This window comes from Fusarium solani, assembly GCF_023522795.1.
Source record: "Fusarium solani strain SB1 chromosome Unknown bctg00000002, whole genome shotgun sequence".
Lineage (NCBI taxonomy): Eukaryota > Fungi > Ascomycota > Sordariomycetes > Hypocreales > Nectriaceae > Fusarium > Fusarium solani.
The window spans coordinates 3,018,745-3,039,361 of NW_027072155.1; the positions used below are offsets into that span (position 1 = coordinate 3,018,745).

At 53.2% G+C, this 20,617-nt stretch overlaps 7 protein-coding genes across 7 annotated transcripts; 2 read left to right on the forward strand and 5 right to left on the reverse strand.

Moving 5' to 3' along the window:
* Nucleotides 1–345: 345 nt before the first annotated feature.
* Nucleotides 346–1,831, reverse strand: MRS44_004882 (uncharacterized protein; the record flags this gene model as incomplete). The annotated part of the gene is made up of 2 exons (XM_046268735.2): nucleotides 346–1,423; nucleotides 1,479–1,831. The coding sequence occupies 2 exons, from the start codon at nucleotides 1,829–1,831 to the stop codon at nucleotides 346–348; spliced, it is 1,431 nt and encodes a 476-aa protein (XP_046135966.1).
* Nucleotides 1,832–2,270: 439 nt separating this feature from the next.
* Nucleotides 2,271–5,039, forward strand: MRS44_004883 (uncharacterized protein; the record flags this gene model as incomplete). The annotated part of the gene is made up of 3 exons (XM_046275535.2): nucleotides 2,271–2,732; nucleotides 2,784–4,805; nucleotides 4,857–5,039. 3 exons carry the CDS (start codon nucleotides 2,271–2,273, stop codon nucleotides 5,037–5,039), a joined length of 2,667 nt encoding a protein of 888 aa, XP_046135965.2.
* Nucleotides 5,040–6,037: 998 nt separating this feature from the next.
* Nucleotides 6,038–7,646, reverse strand: MRS44_004884 (uncharacterized protein; the record flags this gene model as incomplete). The annotated part of the gene is made up of 5 exons (XM_046278319.2): nucleotides 6,038–6,204; nucleotides 6,260–6,776; nucleotides 6,829–7,059; nucleotides 7,116–7,327; nucleotides 7,388–7,646. The coding sequence occupies 5 exons, from the start codon at nucleotides 7,644–7,646 to the stop codon at nucleotides 6,038–6,040; spliced, it is 1,386 nt and encodes a 461-aa protein (XP_046135964.1).
* Nucleotides 7,647–10,829: 3,183 nt separating this feature from the next.
* Nucleotides 10,830–13,658, reverse strand: MRS44_004885 (uncharacterized protein; the record flags this gene model as incomplete). The annotated part of the gene is made up of 6 exons (XM_046275534.2): nucleotides 10,830–10,846; nucleotides 10,903–11,327; nucleotides 11,382–11,470; nucleotides 11,527–11,825; nucleotides 11,879–12,023; nucleotides 12,075–13,658. The coding sequence occupies 6 exons, from the start codon at nucleotides 13,656–13,658 to the stop codon at nucleotides 10,830–10,832; spliced, it is 2,559 nt and encodes an 852-aa protein (XP_046135963.1).
* Nucleotides 13,659–15,297: 1,639 nt separating this feature from the next.
* On the reverse strand, nucleotides 15,298–16,129 carry MRS44_004886 (uncharacterized protein; the record flags this gene model as incomplete). The annotated part of the gene is made up of 2 exons (XM_046268734.2): nucleotides 15,298–15,953; nucleotides 16,003–16,129. The coding sequence occupies 2 exons, from the start codon at nucleotides 16,127–16,129 to the stop codon at nucleotides 15,298–15,300; spliced, it is 783 nt and encodes a 260-aa protein (XP_046135962.1).
* Nucleotides 16,130–16,714: 585 nt separating this feature from the next.
* On the reverse strand, nucleotides 16,715–17,660 carry MRS44_004887 (uncharacterized protein; the record flags this gene model as incomplete). Its single annotated transcript, XM_046279384.2, has 2 exons — nucleotides 16,715–17,469; nucleotides 17,525–17,660. 2 exons carry the CDS (start codon nucleotides 17,658–17,660, stop codon nucleotides 16,715–16,717), a joined length of 891 nt encoding a protein of 296 aa, XP_046135961.1.
* Nucleotides 17,661–17,913: 253 nt separating this feature from the next.
* Nucleotides 17,914–18,417, forward strand: MRS44_004888 (uncharacterized protein; the record flags this gene model as incomplete). The annotated part of the gene is made up of 1 exon (XM_046275533.2): nucleotides 17,914–18,417. One exon carries the CDS (start codon nucleotides 17,914–17,916, stop codon nucleotides 18,415–18,417), a length of 504 nt encoding a protein of 167 aa, XP_046135960.1.
* Nucleotides 18,418–20,617: the final 2,200 nt, after the last annotated feature.

Genomic DNA, 20,617 nt, shown 5'->3' on the forward strand with positions numbered 1-20,617 from the left:
TGTCATGAGAGAATATGTCATGAGCACGGAAGTTATGTTACACTGGGACTCCAAATCAGATCTGGACGGTAGATGAAGTCTCATATGAGATAGAAATGAAAAAAAGAAATGTCCCGCCTTAGAGGGCTTGTTAACAAGATGCTTTCTAGAGTCGAGTCTTTCTACAATGCTTCTAATGATCTAAGTCGGCTGATCAACTCAGACCACCCATCTACGCACCCCTTCCTTTCTTCCCGTTCCCATTTGTGCTGTTGGTTGGTTCCATAATAATATACATTCGATTTCTGATTCTACAGGTGAAAGCACGTCCTCTGGTGCAATCACACCACCATCATGCCATCTCGTTTACTTGCGCAGCTGCATCTGCTTCAGCCGCTGCTCGAGCAGACGGAGGGTGGGCTTGGGGACGTGCAGCCTGTACGCCAACATGAGGGCAACGGTCAGGACACCCAAGCTGCCGGCCTGGTGAGCGGCGGCCAGGGAGATGGGGACCATGTAGATGAGTGTGCTGATGCCGAGAGCGACCTGGAACGAGACGATGTGGAGCAGGCCGGTGGAACCACGCTTGCAGTTCCGCGGAAGTATGGGTTTTATGCGCCTCGTGCGCGCAAAGATGAACAGGCTGACGATGGAGCAGAAGGTGGACACGGCGAGGATGCGGTGGTTCATCTGGACGGTGCTGGGGTTCTCGAGCATGTTGCGCCACCAGAGGTCAGAGTGGTCCTCCTTGCGCGAGTAGAACTTGTCCCAGAGCTCCTTCTTGGGAGGGAACAGGCCCAGACCCATCTTGGGGAACTCGTTATAGATGAGTCCAGCGTCGAGACCGGCGACAAGGCCACCGGACATGGCGGTGATGAAGGTGAGAGCGGCGACAGCGAAGACAGCACGGCGGAAGTTGCGGAGGCCAGGGTTGGACATGGCCTTGATAGCCTTTATACCAACCTCGGGGTTGGCCATCCAGACACTGTTGCGCAGGACAAAGAGACCAGAGAGGAGCATCCAAGAGTAGCAGATAAAAGCGGTCGCAAGATGGGTGGTCAGGCGGTACTGAGAGACACGGGGGTGAGATCCGGGAGCAAACAGGTCATCCTTGAGGCCAGACTTGACCATCCACCAGCCGATAATGCCCTGGAAACCGATGAGAGCAGAGATTCCAGCGAGGTTAAAGGCCATCCTGGGGGTGACCTTGCGACGAGCGATAAAGTAGACGGTGGGCAGGACGAAAGACATGCCGATGAAGCGGCCCCAGACACGATGGAACCACTCCATAAAGTAGATCTTTTTGAATTCTTCGAGGTCCATGTGCGGGTTCAGGAGCTTGAACTCGGGCGAGGCGCGGTACTTTTCGAACTCGGACTCCCAGTCGGCTTGGGACATGGGGGGGAGCGAACCGGTGACGGGTTTCCATTCAGTGATGCTCAGGCTGGATCAGGTCAGCTACAGAGGCATTATCGGATGCTTGCGAGTGCAATTCATACCCAGACTCGGTCAATCTTGTCAGGCCACCAAAGACGACAATACCAAAGACACTAACAGCGCTGCCAATGAGCCAGTAACCAACGCCTTTGTGTGTGGTCTCAGGCCATGCCTTCTTGGCAGCTTGGGAGACGGAGGGGGCGGCGCGCGCAGAGACCTGCTCGGCGACGGTGCCCAGAGGCTTGCGGAGGGCAGCATCGGCGTAGGAGCGAGACCGGACGAGGTTGAGAATGCGCGAGGGCATGGCCCGCGGGGCAGCTCCTCGGAGGCACTGGTTGCAGACGAAGAACTTGGAGGGCGCCGAGGCCGAGGCCTGGAGGAATAACCTCCGGAACCCGGGGGCGAAGGACGCCATGATTGCGAGCAAAACAGGGCAATTGAGGATGTTGGAGGGAAAGAGGGAATTGGAGGGGAGAGGTGGAAGATAAGGCGGTGGCCCAATTGCCTGTGCTGTCAATCTATCAGTCAGTCACTCGGTCATACGAGGACCACGAACCACGAACCAAATATTAAATTCGACCATGCGATGGTGCTTTTCGGGGTTCGGCGCCGGTCGAGGTCCGCGTGGGGTGGATCGCCCTGGACAGGACCGAAGGAGCTAGGGAATAAGGCGCCAGTGATAGGCCGCATCTCCGTAAGTGCCCCCACCGGCCAAGGTCGGCCCCGCCAAGCCAATGGTCGCTTCACCGCCCAAACTTTTTGGAACGGCAGAAAATATTGGCGAAAAAAGTGTCAGAGGTATTGGAGCAAGGCAGGCACATTTACGAGCCGTCATCTTTAAAACACCAACAAAAATGGGCGGACGTCAGGCTCACGGCCGATCACTCCTGGCCAATCCCAAGGCCAAAAATACCGGAAACAACAAAAAGTCTAAGGCGCGCTCGCAAAAGAACGCTCTCAACGCCTTTGGCATCGCTCAAGAAAACTTTGCGCCCCGGCAGAAGCTGACCCCCCGCGTGAGGCAGCTCGACGTCGACATCGAGAGCGAGAGGAAGCACGGCCGAGACGAAGACGACGAGGAGGACGAGGAAGAGGAGGAGGATGAGCCCCAGAGGAAAAAGGTCAAGAGGCCCAGTCGACCCGCCGACGGTGGCGCCGAGGACGGAAGCGATAGCGAGGGTAATGAGTGGCGGCTAGGCGGTCTGAGAGAAGACGATGAGGACTCTGAGATTGAGAGTGACGAGGCGTTTGGTGATAGCGATGAGGAAAAGTTCCAGGGATACACATTCCGCGGGAGCAAGTCGACACATCAAGAGGTAGCTTCCCTCATGAGCTAAACAGCATGTGCCTAAGCTGACATTGAAAAGGATGGCGATTCGGAAGATGATTCCCAGGACGACGAGGGTCAGACACTTGGCGAGGATGCCATTGACCTGGCAACAGCGCTCGACCAATTTGAAGAGGATTCGGACGAGGAGCCTGAGGGCAAGGACCAATCTGGTTCTTCAGAATCCGATGACGATGCTTCAGACGAGGAGGAGGATGATGATGATGACGAGGACGACGACAGCGATGATGACGATCAAGAAGCCAACCCGGAGAAGCTAGAAGCTCTTCAGGGGTTGATCAAGGGTTACGGTGGTCAGAAGGATGAGGAGGACAAGCCCAAATCAAAAACCAAGATCAGCCTAAGCGACCTGGGACTCTCGGGTATCAGCGACGCCAACGTCAAGAAGTCGATGAAGCTCATAAACAAGGAGGAGAAGGAGAAGCGTCCCGGTGCTGCCAAGAAACTGGATGTCCCCCTGGCGAAGCGACAACAGGACCGCCTGGACCGGAGCGCCGCCTACGAAAAGACAAACGAGACACTGGACCGGTGGAACGACACAGTCAAGCAGAACCGAAGAGCAGAGCACTTGATGTTCCCTCTACCGCAGAACTCGGCCACTGCTGGTTTGGATACAACTGAAATTCGACCCCTGACCACTTCGAACCCCAGCAACGAGCTCGAATCCGCCATCATGTCCATCATGGAGCAGAGCGGTCTGACCATGGACAAGCCCCAGAAACCTAAGGAGAAGGAGTACGACGAGGAGGGTAACGAGCTCACGCGCAAGGAGGTGCTGGCCCGGAAGCGCATGGAGCGTGAGCTCAACTCGCGCGAGGCTAAGAGGGCTAAGCGCATCAAGAAGATCAAGAGCAAGGCCTACCACCGCGTACACAGGAAGCAGCGCGAGCGCGACGAGATGGCTACCAAGGAGGCCATGGAGGAGGCTGGCGAGATTGACTCCGATGAAGAGCGCCTGGCTCAGGATCGCCGACGTGCGCTTGAACGTGTCGGACAGCGGCACAAGGAGAGCAAGTGGGCCAAGATCGGCTCCAAGACGAAGCGAGCCGTGTGGGACGACGACTTCCGAGCTGGTCTGACAGAGATGGCCCGCAAGGACGAGGAGCTCCGGCGGAGGAAGGAGGGCCGCGCCGGTGGCTCCGATGAGTCTTCATCATCTGATAGCGACTCTGATAACGGAGATGCTTCGCTGCGGCGACAGCTAGCAGCTCTTGAGGAGGAGGAAGATGTGCCGCAGAAGGGTCTCATGAGCATGAAGTTTATGCAAAAAGCCGAGGCTGCCAAGAAGGAGGCCAACGACGCTCTCATCCGCCAGATCCAGCGAGAGCTTGATGGTGAGGAGTTTGATGGCGACGGCGATGAGGAAATGGAGGAGGTGGGCCGTCGACAGTACGGCGCCGCCAAAGGTCAGGCATTCAAGCCAGCTTTCGAGAAGCCAACTCGGGTGGCCAAGAAGCAAAAGTCAACAGAAGAGGACGACGACGATGATGATGTGGTGATAACTACCAACGGAGCTGGCAGCAACCCTGCCATCCCCAACATCACATCCCTCGACTCCTCTCGAACCGTCTCATCAACCGCAGGCGCCTGGTCCCGCGGTGAAACCCGCCGCAAGAAGAAGGGCCAGTCGGCAGCCAACGTCGGCGACCTCGACCTCTCATCCAACGTCATCGTCGCCTCCTCCCGCAAGACAAAGAGCAAGTCCAAGCCCGACGAGGAAGCTTCAGATGCTGAATCCGACACTGACCAGCATCTCCCTCTCGCGATCCGCGACCAGGAGATGGTGGCGCGTGCCTTTGCGGGCGAGGACGTTGTCGGCGAGTTTGAGCGCGAAAAGGCAGACGTTGCCGAAGAGGACGATGACAAGGTCATTGATAATACTCTCCCTGGTTGGGGCTCATGGGTCGGTGACGGCGTGAGCGAAAAGGAGAAGAAGCGCCATCAGGGCCGGTTCCTGACAAAGGTCGAGGGCATCAAGAAGAAGGACCGCAAGGATGCCAAGCTGGACAAGGTGATGATCAACGAGAAGCGGATCAAAAAGGTAAAACTCGTATCCCTTTGTTCTACAAGAATCAACACTAACAGCTACCAGAACGACCGCTACCTCGCCTCACAACTCCCTCACCCCTTCGAGTCCCGCCAGCAGTACGAGCGCTCCCTGCGTCTGCCCGTCGGTCCCGAATGGATGACAAAGGAGACGTTCCAGGAGAGCACCAAGCCTCGTGTGCTCATGAAGCAGGGTATTATTGCGCCCATGTCCAAGCCCACCATCTGATCATAGAGAGATACCTGCGTTGCCTGTTTGGAATAGAAACAAAGACGAGAGCATATATCCTCGGCGCCACCGTTGCATTAAACTTTGCATCCACCTCGACGCCATGTAGACCCAGTGATCAAGGCTTTCAAATAGGGTTTCCTTTGTCTAGTCGTGTGAATGAGTGAATGAAAAGCACCACCATCCAATAGGTCCATGCTCGGTTCGACATATACACAGGCCCTCGTTCGATCCAGTGTAAGCGCCTCGATGGCTATCTATGTCTGCAAGGAGGCCCATTCATGTGTATACTCTCAAACCAGTCCCTCTACCGTCTGACTTGTTGCGGTTCACTACCCAATCAACTCGAGGTTCCATCTCTATACAAAGAAAGAAAAGTGTGAAAACGTATTGGTTCCGATACCGACCTATCGGGGTTATCTCGGATCGTCTCTCAAGCATTTATCACATCTAGCTAGACAAGCTGCCCGAGAGCATTAGTGAGTACAATTGACGTCTTTTTTAATGCTTTTAATTCCTATTTGAGCTATCCTTCGCACTCGTCGCCTCCTGGCGGCCTTGCAGTCCAATGATATAAACATGAAGGAAAAGCGGTTGCAAAGCATGCGGACTACGACTAAACAGTTAGTATCATAAACCCTCTCCCTCTCCATCTTTTGACATAACGAAAATGCGCGACAGCGATAGTAATCCCTCTTCTTCTTCTCCCCTTCCACATTCCTTCCCCTCCCCTCTTTGAATCTCTTTGTTTTCAGTTTCCCAGTCCTATCCAGAGGACTGTCTGATCCTAGTAATACAAATATGAAAAATTCGGCTCGAATTATTGTGGGCAAACTTGTGGCTAGCGCTCTCACATTTCTGAGAACCATCCTTATTGCCCAGTTTAGGCCCAGTTTCGCAAGTAGCTGCGGAGCATCCAACGTCGCCCGGTATCCAGAGACACATGGTTGAAGTGTGGTAATATCGGTTATGGAAAAAGGTTGAGCGGGTGATATTATCTAGGCGCCAATCTTGCCGTCGATGATGCCACTAGGAGTGACGAGGAAGGCCAAGGCAATAATGGCGTAGAGACCGAGAAGCATAGCGCCTTCGAGATAGTTGGACTTGCCGTCCTGGACGGTGTAGGTGACGACAAGGACGGACACGGAAAAGGCAACGGTTTGGACTAGACGGTGTTAGAATCCAACATTTTGTACAACTGCGGGTTGTCCAAAACTTACAGGTCTCAAAGTGAAGGCTCATATCAGAGCCAATGATCCAGCCAACAATGACAAGGAAAGGAGTGACGAGAAGAGCGATCTGGATGCTGGAGCCAATGGCAACACCCATAGCCAGGTCCATCTTGTCCCGGACAGCAACAACGACAGCGGTAACGTGTTCGGCGGCGTTTCCAACAATAGGGATCAAAATCAAACCGATAAAGGCCCTGCTGATGCCCGATGTCTCGACAAGGTTATCAATGCTTCCAACGAGGTAGTCGGCGCAGATGGCTACCAGGATGGTGGTGACAACAAGGACGGCGACAGCGCTGACAGTGCCGAGGGTAGGCTCCTCAGGCTCCTCGCCCTCGCCACCAGCGTTCTGGTTCTCGGCATCGAAAAGGTTGCTGTGGGTGCGAAGCTGGAAGACGAGGTAAAGGACGTAGAGGAGAAGAAGAATGATGGCGGTTCCGCGCGACAGAGTAAGGATGCTCTGATCCTTGTCCCTAGAGCCGCCCTGGTCAAGGACAGCGTACAACTACACCAAATATTAGTCGGTTGATTTCCAGCGTTTGAAACTGGGAACATACGGCAGCGGGAATGATAAGCGAGGCAGACGAGAGAGTCATGAGCGAGCAGGTAGTCTGAGCAGTAGCCGAAGAGAAGACCTGCTCTGTACCATTGCCAGTCTGACCGCGATGGATCATACCGCCAAACAGGAAGCACATGCCCATCACCAGCAAAAGGTTAGAGAGAATCGAGCCGAGCATAGAAGCCTGGACAATGTCGATTTGCTTTTCCTTGAGCGCAACAATGCTGACCTGCGCATATAGTTAGCATCTTGAATCCAGCCCAAGTTTCTCGTGGGGAGTCGCACAATCAGTTCGACGGCGTTTCCGAAAGTAGCATTCAGCAGACCACCCATTGTTTCACCCAGCTTCAAAGAGATCTCTTCGGTCGCAAACGAAAGGACGGCGGCGAGGGGGATGATGGCGAAGAAATTGATAGTGAAGACGGCGGTGGAATTCCAGCCCAGCTTGCCGGCAACAATGCCAATGGGAACCATAACCAGGAGGAAATTGACATAGCCTGTGATGAAAAGTCAGTCGCCTGCGACCAAGAGTGGTTTCAAGTCGAGCGCAAACATACTGCTAAGAAGTGTCACCTTGGTGACATGCCATGAGTAGGCGAGATGCCTCAAGGCAAAGTTCTGGTTATCGAGACCCGGGGTATGCTTCGAGTCGAAGAGAAAGGTCATGGTGCTCGAGCCTCGGCTGAGGCTAATGTGACCGTTGCCATTGCCATTGCCATGGACATGGCCGAGGGTATCTTGGAGGGCCGACGAGGCACCGCCATTGGCGATGAGCGGCGAGTTCTCGTCGGCCGCGTGCGAAGACCTGCTAGACATTTGACGTCTGATGTAATGGTTGAAGGATGGAAGAGCTGTTGATGGCGAATCAAGGCACCGGCATAGTCAGTAAACGAAATCGTTTATGCGATTGAAAACAAGCCAAGAGGGCACAACAAGCAATTAAGCAGGACAAGATGCTTGGGAACCAACAACAGAGGGTAGATGAGCAGCACAAAGACCTCTTGTCTCAAACAGGAAAGCAACCGAACAAGGCTGGCTGCTGGGCTGACTAGGCCCCGGTCTGGGCCAGCAAGGGACGTCTTGGCTGCGTTTGTGAAAGGGACCAGCCTGCTGCGCCTCGTGTGATCTGCGGAATTGAAGCTTGTAGACAAGATGGCCCGAAGGGGCTGGCGCTTGCAATGGGATGGAGAGAGGGCGAAAGTAGGGCTGGGGATGAATGACAGGACGAGGGAGAGACGCCTCAGTAAGGATGAAAGAGAGCCAGTGCCCAAAGCTGAAAGAACTCAAAGGCAAGGCTCAAGCAAGGGAATGGACACTGTTCGCCAGTGGTCCTACTCACTCAATTCGATGGCTCAGATCGCTTCACTCTGCAGGGTCGGGGGTATCGTTTGATGCGGTTGCCTTTCCCGTTCCTGTGTCCGTAGGATAGGATTGGGGAGTGAGGGAGGAGAAGGGTTTGAAGGGTTGGCCAAGATTTGGCTTGAACGAATATGGGCTCTCTCTCGCTTGTGCAAGTTGTGCCCGTGAGTGGCGCCCCGGACCCGTGGAGAGAGGAAGCTAGCTAGCAACTTGGGACTCACACTTGGGAGGGGTCGGGCGTTTTTCTGGGGGGTGTGGTACTGTAGTGTCGGAATGGGAAGAAGGGGGATGATGGGATGGATAAAGAGGATGGAAGACGCAACATTTACAAGTTGCCGATCTCTCCCATGGGCCTGGGTACTTGGGACACGTTCTAGACGGCTCTATGTCGTGCCTTGGAAACGGGAACGGCGCGAGATGCAGGCGAAAAGGTTATACGTAGGTAGTAAAGTCGTGGTTACTCACAAACCATGTCTGCTGAAGCTTCTCGCGATTCAAATTGATAGATAACCCGCGATGTGACACGAGGGCGAAAGGAACGGACGAAGAGAAGACGAACGGACGAGCCGGGTAGAGCGCGTAGCGAAGAACCTTTGCTTCAAAGAGGGCAGTGTCAAATCAACCCCGCTCAACGAGGTAGCTCTGCTCTGTCGGTGTGAAAGCGCGTACGTATCAGCTGCGGTGAAGGAGCACAGCCTGAATTCGAGATGGTGTTTGGGGCGAATGTGCAAGAGAAAAAACGTGGTACGGAGCTTTCGAGATTCCAGGAGGCCTCCTTTGCCCAGGTTTGAAGAAGGGAAGTGGGAAGCTCGAACCCACGTTGACGTAGGACATGGGTCGAGATCGGCGACCCACATTTTGAGGAAGGAGCTTGATGTAGGCGGCCCGTGATTGGTCAACAGAGGTCGAGTTGGCCGGCAACCAGCCCGCAACCCGCTGAGAGCTCCCTGAGTTCCCCACCGCATCCACCGTCAGTGACATGTTGTACAGGGGTGAGCGTCTTTCTTTCAGCTAGGGAGCTCCAGTTGGGCCTGTTTCTTGCGCTTGTCACTGTTGCTCAGTCATTCGGCTTCTTGGCCCCAGCTCGATCCAGGAAGCGCCGATTCCAGCGAGGGCAAAGCGTGTTGGGTCGGGACGGTGGCTCAGCAGAAACCTTAATACTAACTGTGAACCGAGCCACGGACAAGACGTCAACCGCCAAGCCAATATCGACCTCTTTCTTTTGAGTCTGATGGTGGTGGTGGTCTCTGCGTGGTTGGCAAAAAAGCTTATTCGACTTAATCTCTTTTGCTTGGCGTCGCAGCCACCAGGACACGCACGACGGCTAGATACAAACAGACTCTGCTATCGCTTCAAAACTTGGAATTCCTCACACAATACAATCACCATCGTCATCGTCATCGTTCTCAAAACATGCAGACGTCCCAAAGTACAAATGAAATCTGACCCTCATATGCATCAGCTTACCATGGAAACGTCCGCTTACCCACTCTCGCCCGCAGTCCCCGTCTGTCGCACATTTCCTCGTCAGTCCGACCTTGCCGGGATTATCGCTGCGGCTGCAACAGCTCACCAATTCCAATTGTGACACGCATCACGGGGCCGTCGGTCCGGAACTCATTGGGGTTCCATAGCAACCTTATCGATAGAGCTGCGTCAAGTCAAGATAATAAGGCACCGCTCGCGGCCGGTTAAAAATGCAGTGAAACCCCCTGGACCTGATCAAATCCATCTCATGGCCATTCTAGCAGGGGACAAAAAAGCCCGGTACAGAATTGGCTGTGTTGTCACTTCTCTGTGTCCCGCGCTTATGTACGTCCCCCTCTGGCCATTCCATCAATGTCCACTGAAGCTTGATACGCCCTCAAGCGAAAATCAATTCCTCGATATCGTCACCATCTCTTTCGTCAAATACCCCTTGCCGATCTCCACCAAACCGCCCCATCCAGGGCAGTGTTAAACATCATTTTGTCTTGGCACTCCATCTCAGAATCCATCGAAATCTGCAAAACTGCCGCCCCCATGTCGCAAATCTACAGCTGCGCCTCGTTCCCCCCAACGAGGCAAAGAGCACAACTGTCACCCTCGTCAAGTGGTTGGCTGTCGAACTTTATCGACCCCGGATGCCCGGGAATGCTTGTTTTCATGAGGCGTCGTCGATCTCTCGGCCCCATCTTCCAAGGAAATCAAGTTTCGAGACAACCTGCGACATGCGTTACGTCTTATTGGGCCGAGGCCCTTGTCAAACTCCCAATCCTTTCAAGCCTGTCTCGGAACTGGACTGAAATTGATGAATGTGAAGTGAATGTGAATAGTAGGTTTAAAAAAAAAAAATGAAATTGTAAAACCTTGTCAAAGGTACTGCATCTGCCTCCCGTCTTGGCGAGGTCAGGAATCCAACCATCCATCTTTCTTCCCCATCTCTAAACGCCTGTAGAATACGAAAACCCACTGTCTCCTCTTTCAATATACAAAGTAAATCTTTCTGTCCGTCGAGGTATCTTGTCTTTCCTTCTATGCCCATCTTTTTGTACACAGTTGCTCATCTCGAGCACTGATGGCCAACCCCCTGAAAGGGCCGGCCGCCGACGCCCTGATATCCGTCATGACGCGGCCTCTATTCGACTCCGCCTCAGTCTATTAAATGCCGGCGAGGGCTGTATCACAGTTGTTAGCCTTGTCTTTGCCACTGCTTCAATGGATTCAAGCTCACCTGCAGCGTACGTCAGGAACCACGTCCTTGATGCACCGCCATCGATCCACTTCGCGTCAAACTTGGAGCTCGTAAAGAAGGTCCAAGCCGCCTTAGGATTAATAGTCGCGTAGTTTCCGTAGATGATGCCCTTCCATTCATTGTCGATCTTGTCAACGCGGCCGCTGCTGAAGTAGGTATCCCACTCTTGCTGAACAAATGTCTTTGTTCGGGCCAGGTTTGAAGGGGGCAGAATGGGGATCATGTGAATGCCCTGGATGGCTTCAATGTTGGGGCTGAACCATGTGGTATGGTGAATCTTGTTCTCAAAGAGAATACCCGCCACCTTGTTGCCGATAAAGTTGCTGGGCTGAGCGACGTTGTCCGTGGTATAGTAGTAGTACTGCTGCATAGCCCGTGTCATGACAGCCAGTTGCAGATTGGCTCTGTTGTCCATCGTCAGTGTCCGAATCCTTGCAAGAAGAACATCTTCGACTCACCGTGCAACCAGGCTGGTGTCCTGGATCACTTGACCCCACATCTTGAGGGCATACACAGACATGATGTCCTCCGAGCTAGATTCCTGGTCCTATCATGACTGTCAGTGTCTTGTCTCAGCATCATGAGTACATGTTCCAAGCTCACCTTGCCATCCCACATAGCGGTCAGGCCATGGGCCCAACTATGGCCGTGGTACCAGTCAAAGCTTCGCCACAAAGGGTAATACTTGTCCGTGCTGCTTGGGTTGGCATAGTCACGAACAAGACTGTTGACATAGGCCTTGTTGGCAGCAAGCCACTTGCTATCCATAGAACCAATGTAGGCAGCAGCAAGGATGTGATAACCGTAGTGGAAGTGGTGGTCGTTGTAGTAAGTGTTTCCAAAGTCAGAGCCCGACTGTCCTGTGACATAGGACGCAGATGAGACGAGACCGCCCCAAGCGGCTGATTGATCGAGTCAGTTACTATTCCTGTCTGCCTGGAATCGTGTTACTTACTTTCGTAGACAAGCGGGTAGTTCTGCTTGTTTGTACCGAATCTGGCAAAGGCCGTCTTGAGCTTAGCCAAGCCAGACTGGGCCAGAGCAGCGTCGCCCAAGAGGTTGTTGATGACATAGATGATGGTACCAAACTTGGCCAGGGCCTATGCGTGTTCGTTAGATCATGATTCTGCATCGTTGAAGCCATCACTCACCTTTCCAGAAAAGTACATCGAGTCCAGGTTGGTCTGCGCAATCATGTCCTGGGAGACCTCCGACTGCGCGATGGGCTTGATGGTGGTCTTTGCTTTGGTGGAGAGTCCCTTGCTGCCCGTGGAAGGATCCCAAGGAGCAAAGCCCATGTTGACAGGCATCGAGGGCTCGACCATGGTCCACTTGGTGCCTCCGACAATCGTGGCAACGCCCTTGGTGGGAGTCTGAAGCTTGTAGTCCCGGATGCTGGCAGTGGTGGCGGCGTCGAACGAGGTGAGATGGTGAGGAAGAGCAAACATCCAGAGGTTTCCAGAAGTGTGGCCGGACTTGCTCCAGTTGAAGCTATAAGTACCCTTGGTACCGACAGCAGAACCGCTGATGGTCATGCCAGTCGCATAGATGCCACAACCGTTGTCAAGGACTGCCTCGGACTTGCTCGACTTGGGGTCCTTGGCGATCTGGATCAAGCCATAGAAGGGCTTGCTGGACGAGGCGAGACCGTTGTTGGTGACTGTCAGGCTAAGAGGATCACCCTTGGTCTTGTACGCATACAATCGCCAAGTGGTACCATCCTCGAGGACAAAGTTGAACTTGCGCACGTTGGTCTTGGGGTCCTTTGCCACTTGAGTCATACTCTTGAAGTAGACGCTGGACTGGATAAAAGGCGTGGCGCCGCTGTAGTAGGCAGTGGTGAAGAGACTGCCCTGAGCAAGAGGGAAGGTGATGGCCGGAGCAGAAGAGCTATCCTTTCTAAGCATAGCCCTGGCATAGTGAGGGCCGAGAGAGTCCATGGTCAGGGTGGTCTTGGAGCCCAGCTCCTTGGCCGAGATGATCATGGACTGAATGCCGACGGGGTTGACATAGTATTCCACAGCCTTGTTAGATTGAAGTGGACCGTAAACTCGCTGGCTGGCTTCGACGTGAGAAATCGCTATACCCCAACTCGCGGCGGCACCAGCACCGGCAGCCCACGAGAGCGCATAGGGGTATGTGTAGACCGGGCTCTTCTGGTCTCCAAGATAGAAGTTGGAGTAGAACTTGTTGGTCTCGAGGGGCCCCGACTTGGAGATTCCCAGACGAGGAACCGGGTGGTCGGCCTTCCTCTGGAACATGGCCAGAGGAGCGCTGGTGTCGATAGGGTTGGCGAAAATGTCGTTGCTGGTCGCCATCTTGGAAAGGCCCGAAGGTTGAGTGTTCTTGGTGGGGGATGCAACAGGCTTGAGTAGGCTCGATGGGCTCGAAATAGAGGTGCTAAGAATAGGAGCCTCAGTCTGAAGAGGGTTGTAAAGGTCGGTGACAATGAAACCTTCAGTATGAGGCTCAACGTCTGAGAGAGAAGGAAGAACAATGGCAGTTCCAGTCTGCGCCTTGCTGGTGCTAACGTCGACAGTCTCGGTGGCCGGGATAATGTCGTCCTTGGCGTAAGTTGTGAGATACTCCTGGTCCTCAGTCGCAATGGTTCGCTTGAACTCCTGGTGGGAGTCCTGCCAGGTATCGGCCGAGTTGTCGTCGGCGTTGGGGATGGTCAACCCCTGTCCCTGGGTTAGCCAGAGGAGCCATATCGGGAGAACCCTGTGAGATCTCATGGTGAAGGAAAAGTGAATAAGAAGTTAAAGGAAGGGATCTGCCTTGATGGAGAAGTTTGGAACCTCTGCAAGACAAGACAGGCGATGGCTTGCTCAATCAGGATGTCTGACGGGAAGGGGACCCATGGTTCATATAACAATGCACTGGGCCCAGGGCCATGCTCACAAGCTGAGATACCATCGAATGCGTAAATCGCTAGTCTGGTGGCCCCCCGGCAGAGGGGGCTAGACTCTTGCATCCATCGGGAAGAAATGAACCAACGTGTGTTGGCGTGGCTTACCTAGAAGGCTAGACCAAGGCTAGAATCGACCACGAAAAGCAATGCTCGCTAAGGTAGTGACTTGGAGTCGTTAATGGAGGCGTAGGGCGGTTCAGGTACCGGTAAGATGGCGCACAAGGATAACACTGAATCGAGAAATTGGATTTTAGGATGGAGAATGAGTGAGATTGGCTGGAATTCGAAGGAAGAGGCGTGAATGAGGCACAGTGAAGGGTTTGGGTTCCATTTCATGGATTGTTAACCTCAATATTTCGCGCACTTGCTCATGTGCTCGAGGCAGGAGACACTTTGAATCTCCGTCAGGATCCGGAAGGAGCTTCTCTCTCTGTCAATGAGCTCCAGCCTCGATCAAGGTCGCTCGCGCATTCCAGATCAAGTGTTCCGGGCGCATGTCCTCAGTCTCGAACTCTGCCTGAGTGAGTGTTGGTGATGGAGGGTGTGGAGAAGCACCATTTCCAGGGAAGTGGGCGTCCAATCCAGGGCCGATATCAACGAGGACGTGCCCGTGGCTTCGCGTGTGCCTGCAGTAGGGCCGTCCCACAGAGCAGCCGCTCACGCGCTAGCTCCAGGGACTATCGATTCTGTGCAAAACCGCCCTCCCTCAATAGGGGCATGGCCGTTGGGTTGCGTTGCGGTGCGTTGCGGTTGCGCTCGCCACACCCGGCGCCGATGCTCAGCCCAGGGGAATATGGGGTTTAAGAGCGCCTCCAAATTTCCATCATCAACGCACCAGAACCGTCACGGCGTCTCACTGGACGCCTCACAGCGAAGCTGATACGCGCCATCGCGGCTGTCGGAAGTAATCAGGGTCTGCTTTGGGGATGTGAATTTCCGGAGGGTTTTCAGCCGCAGTTGCTTCTCACACCAGTCCACTCGCGGCGAAGGTCCCCGTAGGAAAAAATTGGATAGTGTCTTTGGTCCAGACACACTATCGATTTGCTGATGCTGATGACGACGCCTTGCCATCCATCACATCAAGTCAGGTGGATGAGTTGTCAGTCTGTCTGCCGTCTTGAGGCACTCTCCCGTGCAGCCTGTCTTGAACCTTTAGCCAACCACTTGACTCGAGGTGACATTCACTAGAGGGAGTTGTTAGAAGCTGAGACAATTCACCGCGATTGGCAGAGGCTGCCCATGTGTCTTCCCAAGTCCCGAGCCTATGGAAATCCTCCGCAGGGCTGCCACGCTGCTCAATCACGTTCAAAGTCAAAATCGCATTCCGGAACAGGGCATAATGGCCTTGTGCCTGCCAATCATTGCTGAACAATCGTCTTTGCTGTGTCTCTCAGTCCAGACCTATCCAGGAACGCCCGCTAAGCAAAACAAGCCCCTTGTTCACATTCTCAACCTGCTTTATCTCATAGTCCCAGCGCATCATATTTGCCTCTTTCGCCGTGCTCAAGAATCCGTCGCAGTTCCAGACGCTTGGCCTTGCTTGGCTCTTGACTCTCGCTGCGTTGGTCTTGGTCCGCTGATCTGGTCGGCTGCTTGGCGACCTTTGGCTCTATCATCGCCTTGAGCCGTTTGCGTTTCCTCTCTGCCTCCTCTTCGCTTCGTTCAGCCTCCTTGCGACATCTGCGGATGTCTCTGTTCCGCAGGACCCAAGGCTTCGCCAGCACCTCGGACTGGAACTTGATCCTCTTTTCCCAGAGCGCGACCTCCTGTGCTGTGCCTCGTAGAGGGACCATCTTCTCGATATTGAGCTGCCGCTCTTCCCGGAAGGTGGATATTCCCCCCTTGACATCAACGACGCTTCCAACATTGATATTGGCCAAGAGGGCAGCAGCCGCGAGTGGATTTGCATCCACCTTCGAGGCAGCGTCTGTCGCCGTCGCCGCACTATCGACCCCTTCCTGAGAAGCCGATATGAGGATTGTGCACTCAATACAGGCGCCACTACTGTCGTCTACAGTGTAGACGCGTCGCCCTGCATCATAGTCATCGATGGCGACAACCACCCCAACAATGCGCACCCATTTTATTGGCAAATTCCCGTAGAAGTAAAAGTTTTCACCTTGCTAGCTGTCAGTGACCATCTCTGTGACAACTCTCAAGTAACTCACCTTCGAAGCCTTCGTGCTGGTCAAGGCCGTGAACATCGGCTACTCGGAAGAGGCACCAGGTATTCACGGTTGGCGCCAGATGGAAACAGTACCGGGGGTAAATTGGGGGCTTGGCCGGGTCGCTCATGGCATCATGACGGCAGAGTTCTCTCGAGTGACAAATTATTCATCCTTGCGCATCGTCAATTCATCGATGCTGTCAGGTTGATGTCTGCTCAAGGGCAAAGACGTCACACGACAGTCGAGGTTGTGGAAGGGCGAAGTGAAACTTTGGCAGGCAGAAGAAGGTGCTAAACAACCCCGCCGGCCTGGGGCTGGGTACCTAGTCACTAACAACACTGACAGCGATTTCATGGTTTCCTCACCCTATAAGAGGAAGAATTAAATGGTACAATCAAGTCTGTATGCTCAGGTGTTGGTATTCTTGATCAATTATATCCTGTTTCTATGTGAAATTTGGGTTGGTTTGACTTGTTTACTCATTGTACTCCGGCCCACAGCGTCAACAGCTTGTCATGAAGCAGATATTCATGTCATTAGAGCTGCATTCAAGGTTGTGATATTTAGAGAAACCATCATGAATTATTTGCTTGCTTGCAATATGCCAGGCTAGTATTATAGCATCCATACAACGAAAGTCGCCTTCATACTCCAAACTCCATACCACGTCAAAAACCCAACTCCATTCCCAGCCCAGCATCTTGCTCTATCTTCACCGTCTTGACTTCTTGGAGCTCCGCAGCCTGGAAGCGGCAGCCTGGAAAGCCTCCTCGGAGGGCTCTTCCTCGACGGCCCTCTTCTTGCCCTTTTTGGGCTTGCTTTCTTTGGCACCATACTTCTCAGCAAGATGGTCGAGGAAGCTCTCTGAGCGGTCCTTTTGACGCTTTTGGATCAGCGCCGCGAGATCATCCTCAGAGCTTCCCTTGCCCTTCTTCTTCTTTCCCTTCTTTTCGCCAAACAGCTTATCGTGCACACCGAGCTCTTTAGCGTAATCCTCGGCCTCTGCAGCTTCCGCTCGAGCCTTCTTGACTCGTGTGGCCCGCTTCTTCTTGGTCTCCTTGGTGTAGGCGGGGAAGCTGGGCACATCCTCACTCTCGATCGCCTCATCGATAATCTTGCGAAACCGCTCGTCATCCTCCAGCACATCGCTCAGGATAACCCTCTCGTACAGCTCGTCCATGTCGCCTTCGCATTGCTCGTATGCGATAAGCACATCATCCTTCTCCTCGTCGGATCCCTTGTACTTCTTGGCAAACTTCTCGATAGCATCTCCAGAGACCGACTCCTTGTATTGTTCTCGATAGTAATCGCTCCAGTTGAAGCCCTCAGAGTCCACAATCGATTCGGCCGTGGAACCGGTCGTGTCGTAGCGCTTTCGTCGGGCGGGATCAGAGAGAACGGCGTAGGCAAAGGCGATGGACTGGAACTTCTCGTGCGCTTGCTCCTTTTGATCCTGAGGGACCTTGTCTTTGAGTGATGTTAGTGTCTGTCCTCCCGTACAACAAACGGGAGCTGGACCAACCTGGATGGTTCTTAAGGGCGGCCTTCCGGTATGCGCCCTTGATCTGGTCGGGATTTGCTGTCCGTTCCACACCCAAGACCTCATAGGGGTCGATGGTGGGAGGCTCGCTGTCCAATACGTCTTCGAAATCCGACATTTTTTCTGAGGTTGGCGTTGTTTGATGATGAGATGGTAAAGCTGAGTTTCGAAGGTGTCGGTGCTCATCGAGAGACGCGACGCAACGCGTGTTGAGAAAAAGTGTGGGGCTAGTTAAAGTGCATGCGGTCATCGGAGCTTACAAGCACCGGCCACCAAAGTGGGAGCTGCGAACAGCTTCAACACCATTCCTCATCTTCTCTTCTTGTTTCAATCGCTTCAATTACCCAGGACAGGCTCTACATATTCTAAAAATGGCAACAATAGAGCCTGGCGATCACAAGGCCTTCATGCAGCGTGCGCTTGGCCAGGCTAATAACTCTCCTCCAAAACCCACGAACTTCCGTGTGGGCGCTCTCATTGTGCGACTCGACGACAACACCATCATCGCTGAGGGATACACACTAGAACTTCCCGGGAACACCCACGCTGAAGAGTGCTGTCTGTTAAAGCTAGCTGAGCAGCACGGCACAACGGAGGAGAAGCTCTCCGAAGTATTCAACACCCCACATGCACTCTACACTACAGTCGAGCCTTGCTTCAAGCGCCTGAGCGGCAAGCTCCCCTGCGTCGAAAGGGTTCTGCGCCAGAAGAAATGGATCACCAAGGTGTATGTTGGGGTTCAAGAGCCCGAGACTTTTGTTGGAGAGAACACGGGCCGCAAGACGCTTCAGGATGCTGGAATAGAGGTGCACCTCGTTTCAGGGCTGGAGGACGAGATCCTGCAGGTCGCAACAGCCGGGCATGTCAAGTCATAACATTTTGGATATCAATCAAATGAAGTATCAGAATACAGGAGCGGAGGGGTTGGCGTTGTTGGTTATAACATTGTCAGATAATGGCACGTGAGGGTTTTTCAGGTTGAGTTATTGGGGCAATATTCTATCCAGGATAACATGTAACTTGACAATTCAAGATGGATCACCCATCATACTATATGTTCTCTTGTCCTGACGTCAATGTCAGACGGCCTATCTTGTCTCTTGACCTTGTTGTCCCTCCCCTTGCGGTAGTCACACATTGTCCTCTGGCGAGATCTTGTGCTCTGTCATCCCACTGGCCCTTCAAGCACAACCGGAGTGACTCACGGAGAGAAAAATATGATCAGCTTGAAACGAATAATGTTGGATTTAAGCTACTAGATGCGGCTCCCTACAGTCGACATCAATTCTCTTGAACAACCACCCCAGGGCGTGGGCTGGCTCATATCCGTCATGTTCTAGTTCCTCTTCCCCCTTCTTTTTGAATTCAGGGCAGCCATTTCCGTAGCAAGCCTCACAAATCTCTTCGTACCACTGTGTTTGGTCGGACCATCTGATGCAGCGCGGATAGGTACCAGGACGCTGGGGCTTGTTCTCGCGTGCCTTGCAAGGCTCAATGTAGGTGAGTGTCTCTATCAGATGACCATTCCCTCCTCCTTCCACGTAGGGATTTTTGGAGCTGCAGTTTACGTTCGTGCAAGGACACATGACAGTGACGATTTTGCCGTTGCACATGTTGTCAGGGCTGGATAGGGTAGTGGTGCTGTGTGAGTGTCAAGTGAGTGGTTGATGTAAAAGGTAGTTGAGGATGACTGAAATGTGCGAAGGAACAATTTTGATTCCAGCTTTTTATAGTCGGTGTATCAATGCAATCGGAACAGTATTCAGCGTTTGGTGAAACGATGTTATTGTCTCTGGGCTCTGAACATCAGTGTCAAAGAGCCGGGAATCAATCTAAACCCATTCGATCCCTTTTTGTTTGCTGTGAACAACACCAGATAATTCAGTTCTTCCTTTCACCGCCTCCACCACCTCTGTTGCTCTCCGCACAAGTAACCTCACACTCCTCACATATTGTCGTGTTGATCATGAGAGTATGCCACGCAAAGTAAACACAGCTCGGTTTCAGGTACCGGTTGAGAACCTGCTCAGGGGGTCCGTTGGCGATCCACCACTCGCATATGTCCCAGGCAATCGTGTCTATCTCGATCTTTGCCACGTGCCCGTAGATGATGTTTCTGTGCGGCACGACTCCTCTCCTGGGGCATGACAGATTCTTGCAGGGGCAGATATAGAAACCTCGTTGGCCGGTACACATGGTAGTTTTGTAATAGGTTCGGGTTCAAGCCGGTTATTGTTTATTGAGAGCTAGTGGTTCGATCGATGTGTCGTAAGGGATCCAGCAAGCAGACTTGTGACAGGGTTATTGATGTTGTCTGGGAATAAATGTTTGAAGGGTGGTGTATATGCATCGGGACAACTATTCTTGTAGCTTTTGGATGAAGAAGTGCATGATCTCGTAGTGCGCAGTAGACTTGTGGGCAAGATACATGGAGTCTGAGAGTGAGAGGAGTAAGTTGGCAAAGATCCGTAGTCTGTGAAGTTTCGATTTCCGCTTACCTGTCAGAGGGTCGTTCTGAAGCACCCCTTGACTCGATGCATGCGGGAAGCCGAGCATTGCTCAAGTCGTGATGAGGGTTACAACATTAAGAATCCACCGAATCCTGCTCCCGAGGGACGAAGCTAGACGGTACTATAGAGCTCAGAACCAGTTTTCTTGACATCAATGGCATCTCCTGGGCTATCAGGCAGGTCTGATATACCCAGAGAGTCCCGTCGCACGCAAGAGGTCCAAGTGTAAGTTGCTCCGAGCACATACAGCAGGGTCCTCGCAAACACAGGGCTGTGGGGCCAGGACGAGAGGGAAGACCCCTTGTGCGAGGCTACATGTAAAAGGCCTGCAAGTGCTCAAACGCTTGCCATGTGTCGTATGGACGCTTGGTTGTTCAAGCCCCGCAGGTTGAGGTCGCTTACATCCTGGAGGCAGTCAATCAATGGGCTTGAAGTGGGTGGATGAGGGCAGAAATGTAGGGTAACGGGGGAGTCTTGGCTACGGGTGATGTTGAATTTTGCACGAGTTTTGGGGATAAGTGTTTTGATGTAGTTGAAGCTATTGTACGATATATACTCTGCTGCT